Source organism: Acomys minous (assembly GCF_964271855.1).
Source record: "Acomys minous genome assembly, chromosome: 5".
NCBI classification, from domain to species: Eukaryota; Metazoa; Chordata; class Mammalia; order Rodentia; family Muridae; genus Acomys; species Acomys minous.
In genome coordinates this window covers 34,179,976-34,190,604 of record NC_140494.1, presented here as the reverse complement: position 1 = coordinate 34,190,604, position 10,629 = coordinate 34,179,976, and the positions used below count along the sequence as shown (strand labels likewise).

The following is a 10,629-nucleotide window of genomic DNA, read 5'->3' as shown; positions in this document are numbered from 1 at the left end:
CGCACTGGTGACTGCAAACTTTACTGCAGACCCCAGACCCTCTCAAGACTACAATTGAGGAACTCCTAGGAAGCTGGAGCTCAGCTCCAGTAGGTAGGAGACCTGAGGCTGCAATGAGGGCTACAACTGTTAAGTTGCCTATCTGCTCTCACCCGGTCCTGTTTCAACTCCCTCACGGGGTTCCGGGACCGCAGACTAGAGCAGTCCCTTGGAGGGAGCATTCCTAGTCTAGCCTTTCTCTGGCTCTCTGGCTGCGCGCGCTGCGCTCCCTCCTGGCTGCGCCGAGGACTCTCAGAGCTCTGGCCAGCGCAGCCACCTCCCGGCGGTGCGCAGAAACCTGGGCCCAGTCTCGTGGACGCCTTGTCCTGAACACGGGTGGGCTGCGGGCGGCAGGGTCGCAGCTGAGCGACAAGAGGGGAGAAAAGGATCGACAGAAGCATGTCGCCAGCAGGTCCGGCGAGGATGTCAACGGAATAGCCAGATGTGGAGAAGTAAGAATTGTCCCGAATTGGTGCGGGGAAAGAAACTTCAGGAAGTCTGTCTGAAGCAGGGTGTCTACGACAGAATGGGGACTCATAGTTCCCACTGAGGAAAAAATGGGAGAGACTAGCTAGCCGACCAGGGTCTGGAGCGAGCAAGCCAGCCGAATTAAAGGAGGAAGCGCTGGTTACTAGAATTCTCGATCTTCGGGAGGGAAACAAGAAAAAAAAGTGCGTGCTTTTTGTTGTTGTTGTTGTTTGTTTGTTTGTTTTGTTTTGTTTTTGTTTTCCTGGAGTTCAGGGCCAAACGCAGATCCCAGCTCTGCAGGAGCAGACGCCTTGGGTGCCCCCCAAAAAGGCCGGTTTGAGAACCTCACTTGGAGCCCAGATTTCTTCCCGGGCGAGGGCATTAAAGACCCCCTTCGCCTTTGGTCGTAGACTGCCCTCCGCGCTTTCCAGGAAAGTGTTTTTAGGCTTTAAAAACTAGAAATAGCGATGCAGTTCCAATACACCGTAAGCCCGAGGAGACTTCCTTTGCATGTGGAATTAAAGTTGGTGCAATGAAAATATTTAAAACAAAACGAAACTTAAAAACTAAAAGCAAAGCTTGGCTTCATCTCTCTCTCTGTTTCTCTTAATGAGCGACATGCACATGCCAGAAAGCCCTGGCTACGAATAGAATAGAATACGACTTAATACACTGTAAATTACTTACATTTTAAATGCCCTCATTAAAGCAAACCCACTTAAAAGTGAATATTTCATTTTACTTAAAACAAAACAAAACTGTACACACCAAATTGGCAGCTTTTTTGAGCCCTAAACTTAATTCACGAAGGTCAGAGTTGAAACAGAATAGTGGTGAGAGCTCTGGCTTTACTAAAATGCCCTGGTATTGTTTTCCTTCTTTCCCGAATAAAACAGGCGTGGAAAGAGGCAGATCCCGGCCACTAGCGGGGCGTCAGCCACGCGTCGGTGGCGTGGTGGCAGCGCCAGGTTTCCGCAGCTGGGTCGAAGACGGCAGGCGCGAGCCACAGCGCCCCCTCGCCGGCCACCGCGCGACTCTAACCCCTTTGCCTCCAGAAAGCCAGCGGACTGGGCGGTGTCTGGCGAGCCCTGGGCCTTCGAAACCCATTTTGTACCCAAGCAGATCATCTAATCCTGGCCTTAATATCTGGCTCTCCACTGAAAACAGGGACAGCTTAAATGAGTCGCTAGTCAGAGCCGACTCTAAGTATCTCGGCCTTTGCAGGTGCTAGGCCATGTTAACAGAGTTTGTTTCTAATTCTGCTAAGTATGCGGGGAAGCGTCCACAGAAAGTACCCACAGCCTGGGTAACTGTCACAAGCGGTCGCTTTCTAAGCAGGCACCCGATTTCGCTGCATGTAGCACACTGTCCACTCCATTTACATAGCTGGAAAAAGCAGGAGCCACACACTAGGATTCCTAGGAGACTGGTACACCGGAACACCCTTCTTCCCCAGAGCACACACCCAGGCCTCATTTTTTCAAAGGAACGCTGCTGGGCCCGGGATCTCAGCAGGGCCATTGGAGAGCATTTTTAGCTAATCCTGTCACCCTAGCAGCAGAGGATTGTCTGCCCAGGTTCCACACTTGGAAAGTGAATCATTGATTTTGTTGTTGGTGGTGGTTTTTAAAGATCAAGCCAACTTTAACCTAAGAAAAGAAGAATTGCCTTTTCCAGAGTTAGGGAGCATTAGTGCGAAACGGAGTTAAAGTCCCCAATAACAATGGGAACTCAGGAGTTAATGTTCCTGTGTAGGCATTTTAATTCGCCACAGTCACTACCAATAAAATCGGCATGTAGTCAGATTCGACTGTTTAATTGCACAAGGTAAGCTGTTTTTATTAGTAACAGGCAGCAGTATGGACATTTTAGATTTTGGTGGAGAATAATTGCGGGAGGAAAAACAGGGGCCTTGGTCTAGATAGGCTGTAGTGAGCAAAAGAGCTGCAATCACAGCATGTCTGGGAGCAGGAGGAGACCCACCAAAGTCAGGCACAATTGTCTGCTTATGTTGTTAATTCATGTCCACACCAGCTGCACCTTGGCATAAGGATGTGCTCCAATCTGCTGGGTTGTTTTTGGTTTGTTTGTTTGTTTGTTTGTTTGTTTTTAATAATGACTAGCTGCTTTCTCTTCCATACCTGGCAGAGATTAGAAGGGAAAGGTAGGGCAAATCTCACTGAAACCAGGGCAGGAAATTCGATTGAGAAAAGCTCCAGATCTGGGCAATCATTCCCCAGGTCAAAAATTAGATACTTCATATAAAAAACTTAAACCAGTGTAATTGGAAGCTAACTAAATGTCTCGGTCTGACTGTGGCTGTTTGTTATCCACTACATGAGATCTCCTTGAAGACCCTCTTCTCAGAAGAATTCCTTCCTCAGAAGAACAAAAATACCTGAATATGCTGATTTTGCTCCACCCAATTGTCCTGCACTGGGGTGCTGGGGTGGTGCCCCTTGCCCCCTTTCTTTCTTTTCTTTTCTTTTTTCTTTTCTTTTTTCTTTCTTTCTTTCTTTCTCTCTCTTTCTCTCTTCCTCCAAGGATGCCCCACCCAGGGTCTGCACTGTAGTTGCTAGTCTTGTCCTAGCTCTGGGTGTGTGGGAAATGGGCTGTGCACGTGCACTGAGACTTTAAGGGTGCCGCTGGTGAAAGGGGGCTCAGAAGGTTTGCAGGGTGAAAGAGAGGCTCTAAGGGGAGAATGTATGGGGTGGCAGTGTTTGAGTTGAGTGCCTGGTAAAATACTTAACAAAAGTGATACACTTGCCTGCCTACCGGCCCTGGGAACACTAACCTCCAACCCATCACTTCAATTGCCTCCTGGTTTCCTGGGACCTGGGAAAAGACAAAACGCAGCCTGGCAGCGGGCAACATTCATTGGGTGTCATGGATCTGGCTGCAGCCGGAGCCGGAGCCGGAGCGCGCTGCCCAGGCCCACGCAGAAGCCAGGCCCTCGCACGCGGGAGACCTCTGCCGCCTTCTGAGCCGACCGAGGATAGAAAGGCAACAGACCTGAGCTCTGGCCCACGCCCCAGCCAGCGGCGTCCTCGTGCACCACCTAGCAGGCTTTAAGGAAGAGACACCTGTTGGGCGGGCGCCCCCTCCCGGGCCATCTCACACCTGACCCCTGCGAGTCCCCGAGCGCCCCCCATTGGCGCTCCTTCAGGTTCAGTGGACCGGTGCCCTCTCTGGCCATCCACCCCCTCACATGGGGAAGGGGTGCAGGTGCTGGCAGTAAAGTTTACGGGCTGTTTCCCAAAGGCGCTTGCTAACCACTAAGCCAGAGGACCCGCGAGTCAACACCTGAACCTCAGGTTACCTGAGCCACCTCAGGGCTGTACCACCTCACCAGCCGGCCCAAGTCCCTCCAAGAAGTGGTAGTGACTCAGAAAAGTCAGAGGCAACTCTTCTGGCAGAAGCCTCCCCCAAATCCGAAGATGCATTCAACTTAACAAAAGAAAGCAAACACTCTTTGGGGGCCAGAGTGGCGTTTGTTGAGGCGAACCGCTCACTGACGTGCTCCAGACGTTAGCAGGCATGATGTTCCTAACACGGCCTGAAATCTTCTCTGTGGACTTGGGCAGAAGCCTCCCACAGCTTCAAACCAAAAAACCGCTCCGGTTCTAGGTCGATGCTTGGCAGCATAGGCGCCAGGAGCTGGCGACCAGACGCGAGGCCAGCCGGGCCGCCTTGGTCTTGAGGCCAGGACGGAGGACCGTAGAAGAGAGACTGCCCGGCAACTCTGCAGGTGTCTCCACACTGCCCTTCAGCTCCGCGGCCTCTGCACTGGACACGGGATGAAACCTGGGCCGGTATCTTCAGGGTGACGAGGGGTGCCAGATCCATGCGTCCCCCCAGGAGGATCGGACCTGGCCTGACTGTGGGAGGCCTTTGCTGAACTGTATAAGGCGAGAAAGAGCACCAGTAGTGCCGGGATAGGGCCCCGGGAGTGAGGAAGGTGGCTGGGCCAGGGCGGGAGCCGGCGGCAGCGGGCTGCGCGGACGTGGCTGAAAGGACGTGCCAGTGGGAGGGGGTGAGCGCTACGCCCAGTTTGGCCAGGCCTGGCTTCTCCGCTGCGGGCTGTGGGCTAGGGCGGGAGCTGAGAGAAGCCGCTGCGCGACAAAAGCCTGCACGTCCCTCCCTCCAGCCTCTCGCTGCCACTCCTCCTCCTTCCTCTGCTCTCCCCTCCCATTCTCTCCCTGCCCCACCCCCGACTCCCGCAAGCGTCCGCAGCAGGCGGAGCAGGGGAGGGGCGGGCACCAGAATATGCAGATGAGAGCGTGACGGACAGCTCGGTGTTCCAATGTCCCTCGGAAACTCGAGCGCTCCTTCCTCAACTCCTCACTCCCGGCTGCAGACTCCCCCAAATCCCGACCGCCGGCCTGGCGCGCGGCTGCGCCCACCGGCTCCGCGCTACCTCCGCTGCCGTCCCGCCGACCCGCTTGCCCTGCCGGCCGCCCAGGCTAGTGCCCAGCCCAGCCTGACCCGGCCCGTGGCCCCGGTACGCCCCGGCCGGGCGTGGATGGAGGGCGCCGTGCGCGCTGTCCGCTTCTCTGCGTGACGCGGGCCCCGCGCCCCGCGCCCACAATGTCTTACCCGCAGGGCTACCTGTACCAAGCGCCCGGCTCGCTAGCGCTCTACTCGTGCCCCGCGTACGGCGCGTCCGCGCTGGCCGCACCGCGCAGCGAAGAGCTAGCGCGCTCGGCGTCGGGCTCGGCGTTCAGTCCGTACCCCGGATCGGCGGCCTTCACAGCGCAGGCGGCAACCGGCTTCGGCAGCCCGCTGCAGTACTCGGCAGACGCCGCAGCCGCTGCTGCTGCCGGCTTCCCGTCTTACATGGTAACTGCTTTGGGGTGGGGGCTGGGAGACCCCGACCCTGGAGTGGGTTGAGCGGGGCGCTGGGAACGTGGTGCAGGCGGCGGCTCCGGAATCACTAGTACCCAGTGCCGCGCAAAACAAGGGGCCGGGCTGACCCCCAACGCTAGTGGGGTGCTTTCCCGTAAGCTCGTGCGAGGTGCTACTCCACGGGTGCTGGGAACATGAGTTATCTCTAACCCGCGCTTGCAGATTGTTCGGGCTGCAGAATCTGTCGGCGGCTCTCCCGCAGGGCTCCAGGCCCAGGGCCGCCGCTGCCCAGGCCTTTAAGGGCCAACGCTGCACGGTTCGGGTTCCTCGGCCAGGCTGGTAGCGGAGGGGTCACCGAGTTGGGGGAGGACATCCAGCCTCTAGCTGCCGCCCCTAGACCCCGGCCGAAGTTCTCTAGTGTTGGTCTTTATCTGTCTAGCAGACCCAGCTTTAGAAAAACGTGTTAACGGGTTTGGAAACCTCTTAAGTGCTATGGGAGTTCAAGCTCGGCCTACGGGGCTCCAACTCCAGAGACCTGGGATCCGCCTGAACATCATTTGAATTCTCAGAATGGGCCCCTGCAACAGCGGGTCGTAGCAGTTTTAGAGCATATGAGGACATGGGGAGAGGGGGTGTCTGCCTTAGGTGGAATTCCCTGGGTAGAAACCAGGCCTCGGGAGGTTACCAACGTCTCCTATTTAAACGTTAAAGGATGAATTAAAATGCTAATTACTACGTAGTTGAAGAATTGGAAACGCTGACTGGCTTCTGAGTTGCAAATTGGATTTACTCTTCTTTAAAGGGTGAATTAGCGGAGTAGGGTTCCGAAGTTTTTTGTTGTTGTTGTTTTTGTTTTTGTTTGTTTGGTTTGGTTTTTTTGCTTTGTTTTTAAACTATTTAAAAGAGGGAAGGGGTTGCAGCGGGCAAGCCTCCGATGAAATTTAAATATAAAGAAAGTACTTGCAGAAGCTCAGCACTATCCAGAGAATATGCTTGCAGACGTTATTCGCTCTACTGGGGAACCTAATTCGTTTCAGAAAAAGTGAGATAGTTAAAAAACAAAATTATAGAAATCAAAATGCAGTAGTTTTGTTTCCAACAGCTAGCCTTGTGTTTCTCAGGCTCTCTGGCTGAAGAAAGAGGTTTCCAGCCCAGAGTCGCCTAGCAGAAAAGGCTGCAGGGGCGGACTGATGGTCGCCTTGGGGGTGACACGTGAAGGGCCCATGCACCCTCCACTCACAGGCTGTTGTGGGTTCCAGGGCTCGCCATACGACACGCACACCACCGGAATGACTGGCGCCATTAGCTATCACCCATATGGCAGCGCGGCCTACCCATACCAGCTCAACGACCCCGCATACCGCAAGAACGCCACGCGGGACGCCACTGCCACACTGAAAGCCTGGCTCAACGAACACCGCAAGAACCCGTACCCAACCAAGGGAGAGAAAATCATGCTGGCCATCATCACCAAGATGACCCTCACACAGGTCTCCACTTGGTTCGCTAACGCGCGCCGGCGCCTCAAGAAGGAGAACAAAATGACCTGGGCCCCGAGGAACAAAAGCGAGGACGAGGATGAGGATGAAGGAGACGCTTCCAGGGCCAAGGAGGAGAGTCCGAACAAGACTCAGGATGGCACGGAGACTTTGGCCGAGGACGAAGGTGAGCAGGACAGCTATCAGGGAGCTTTCTTCCCAGGCGGGCTGTGGTTGGGGTAGACGCTACGCACCTGCTAAGCGGGGCTGGGCCTAGAAAAGCAACTAAAAGGCTTCGTTCTGGGTCCGGGAGATTTGGCCTCGGGCCCTGTGCAGATGCTGGGCTGAGCTTAACGCTGCCCTCCCGGCCAGGTGCCGGGTCCTGGGGAACAGGGTTCTGAACCCTGGGTGGGTGGGGATTGGGGGGGGTGCCCTGCTGGCCCAGCTTTCTGCCCACCGTCCCCGTGTCCCCACAGGGATCAGTCTGCACGTCGACTCACTCACGGACCACTCATGTTCTGCGGAGTCAGATGGGGAGAAATTGTCCTGCCGCGCCGGGGATCCCTTGTGCGAATCGGGCTCGGAGTGTAAGGACAAGTTTGAGGACCTGGAGGATGAGGAGGATGACGAAGACGAATGCGAGCGGGACCTGGCGCAGCCCAAGCCTGTGACCTCCTCTCCTCTCACTGGTGTGGAGGCACCGCTCCTGAGCCCGGCATCTGAAGCCGCGCCGCGCGGTGGCAGCGGTGGCAAGACGCCCCTAGGCAGCCGGACGTCGCCTGGAGCGCCACCGCCCACCAGCAAGCCCAAGCTGTGGTCGCTGGCCGAGATAGCTACGTCGGACCTCAAGCAACCAAGCTTGGGCCCGGGTTGCGGGCCTCCCGGGCTGCCAGCGGCCGCTGCGCCAGCCTCATCTGGGGCCCCTCCGGGAGGCTCGCCCTACTCCGCGTCACCGCTGCTGGGCCGCCACCTCTACTACACGTCGCCTTTCTATGGCAACTACACAAACTACGGGAACTTGAACGCAGCGCTGCAAGGCCAGGGCCTTCTGCGCTACAACACTGCGGCCTCTGCACCAGGCGAGACACTACATGCTGTGCCCAAGGCTGCCAGCGACACTGGCAAGGCGGGCTCGCATCCACTGGAGTCCCACTACAGGCCTGCGGGCGGCGGCTACGAGCCTAAAAAAGGTAGGTTGCCCAAGGCCGGAGGGGAGGGATCTTGGTGAGTCCAGAACTAGCTTGAAACCTGGGAACAGGCACTGGGAGTGTGAGTCCTTTGGACAAATTTAACCTCTTTTCAAACCCAGAATTAAGGAGGCCAGTATGATGACGAGGGTTGAGAGTGAAGGCAAAGAGGGCAAGTCCTATTTTCAGATCTAGCCTGCTTTATTTACTCTTTATTTAATTTATTGTTAATATTATCATCTTAAACATTTTGTTTTGGTAAATGTTTTGGCAGGAGATGCAAACTGCGCGTGCCTCCCTGCTGGGTGTAGTCTTCCCTCTGTAGCAGTGGGTGAAAGTGGAGCTTAGTGGAATTCTTTCTGCCTTTGGCTCAAGGAAGGCACAGGTTCTCGGGAACTCTCAGAGGCCTAATTTTCTTACACTGCCTCCATTGTTCCTAATTCAGCATCCCTGAGACAGGGGCTCTAGGGGGGAGGAAGAAAGGAAGGAAGGGGGTGGCGTAAGTACCATGGATCTTAGATTCTCTGGGAGTGTGTGTTCCCTGTAGAAATAAGAGCTGGGAGGTGCTTGGCTGATAGGGGCTGCAGCCTGTCCTCACTAACTGCCCCTCCCCTAACAGATGCCAGTGAGGGTTGTACGGTGGTTGGCGCAGGCGTCCAGCCCTACCTATAGGAGGGCCAAGCTCAGCAGTGCAAGTAAGTGGGTACCCTCTGTGTCCTCCAGACCTTAGCCTGTATCCTGTATAGTGTGGTGTGGTTTTGCTTGTTAGGGGTTGGAGAATGGAGTCTGGCTTGCTCCTGGCCTCTTTGCCTTCTTTTCTTTTTTCTTTTCTTTTCTTTTCTTTCTTTCTTTTTTTTTTTAATGGATTTTATTTTTCTTTTCTGCTCAAGTTCTGCTTTGAAGAATCACTTCTTTAGTTGGAAAACACACACACACACACATCACTGAACATATAATGTATACCCTACCACTGCTGCTGTTGATTGATGATGGTTTAAAAGATCTATGCACCTCTGTGTCGTTCAGAACTGTTTGAGACACAAGACACATAAAGACACTTTCTTTGATCAGTGAGTTGTGCAGAAACCTGGGTATTAAAATCTGTAATGGATGTTGTTTTCAGAATAAGATTTAAGAGACACCACCAGGGCTTGGTCTTTCATATGGCCTGCTACTTGGTGTCCAGTATTCAAATGGACACACTGGACTGATACAGTTTTTCTAGCCCAGAGCTGGTACAGAAATTCACTTTACAACTAGACAGCATTACTAGCCCTAGACCCTGAAGATGGCAAAGAGGCAGAGCCAGTAGACACAAGCCTGTGTGTTGCAATGTGTTCATGTGGAATGATGAATTTGGGATGATTTGGTCTTTTCCTTGGTCCACAGGTAGGTGTCACAATTGCTTTGGAGGCCATTCTCCCTTCCCAAGCTCATAAGTACACAGATACAAACCCCAGATGTGGAAATCCAGACCACAGCTTGTGCCACTGTAAAAGAGGATGCACACTGCACTGCCAACCCACAGACTCTAAGGACCGGACACATGTTGTTGGGCATATGTGAACTTGTTGGCATAGTATAGCTTCCCCATGTTTGTGTGACTTTGGGAAAGAATCTGTTTTTTCTCAGGATATCTTGATCACTTCATTGCCACGGTATATATCCTATAGATGTGATAGGACTTGCTGTAAATTTTATTTGTAAAAAAAAAATGTACACGGTAGAACTAACGTGATTGAAGAACTTGAGTCCTTCGGAAGTGGAAACAAATTTGATATTTATTTTTATAATGATATAAAGCTTCTAGTAATTTATGCAAGTTGTATTGCAATGAAATCTAAAACTTTTGTAAATAAATTCTGCCTGGTTTTTATTTGAACATTGCTGGTTATACAATCTCTGTTGGTTGTTTAACATGAATTCTCTACTAATTTATATCTAAAACTGTAAATAAAATCAGATCAGCCTATAAGAAAACGGTGTTCAGGGCTCATTTTTACTGGAGAGGGTTTCGGTAGGAGCCATAGTGGTGGCCCTGTTCCCCTCTCCCAAGGTGATCCTAGCTCACCTTTTACCTGAAGAGCCCAGTGAAATAAACTCTTTTCCTGAGCTTATTTGAAAATTACAGAGAGGAGAGAGAGAGAGAGAGAGACAAGGAGATGTGTCTATGGTCTAGTTTCTTTACATACAAATCATTGCAAGGAAAAATGGTTCGGATTCTTGTTTCTGAATATGCAAATCCATTCTTAGTGTAAAGTTCTCAAACATGGGAAAATAAAAGGATCTGTCACCTCTCTGTGCAGTTTATCTTCCTTTGTGGCGCTGGATGAAGAAGGGTCCATCCTCCCATTGACACTGGAGATGACCCTCCCATAAGAAATTACTGATGGGAACAGTTGTTTTCCTAAACTTGAAATATCTTAGCTGACATAGACTATGCTCATTTACTGAAGGACTCTTTCTTTTCTGTTCTGCTTTAGCTCCCATTAACAGGATGGGGCTGGCAAGTAGTTTCTTTACTGTGGAACTCTGCTACCCTTACCCCCAGGGGAAAGAAAAGTTTAAACATCCTCAGACATTGTCTCTTTATTGTCTACTCACCTCCTAAT

At 52.8% G+C, this 10,629-nt stretch overlaps 1 protein-coding gene across 2 annotated transcripts; it reads left to right on the top strand.

Annotated features, from left to right (window-relative positions):
- Positions 1 to 225: 225 nt before the first annotated feature.
- IRX2 (iroquois homeobox 2) lies at positions 226 to 10,316 on the top strand. Of its 2 annotated transcripts, none has more exons than XM_084783748.1 (5): positions 226 to 491; positions 6,612 to 7,017; positions 7,307 to 8,020; positions 8,637 to 8,712; positions 9,407 to 10,316. In XM_084783748.1, exons 2-4 carry the CDS (start codon positions 6,642 to 6,644, stop codon positions 8,687 to 8,689), a joined length of 1,143 nt encoding a protein of 380 aa, XP_084639874.1. In that variant the 5' UTR covers positions 226 to 491; positions 6,612 to 6,641; the 3' UTR covers positions 8,690 to 8,712; positions 9,407 to 10,316. The 2 variants fall into 2 exon arrangements, with proteins under 2 accessions (XP_084639874.1, XP_084639873.1); XM_084783747.1 differs by lacking the exon at positions 226 to 491 and adding an exon at positions 521 to 5,346.
- Positions 10,317 to 10,629: the final 313 nt, after the last annotated feature.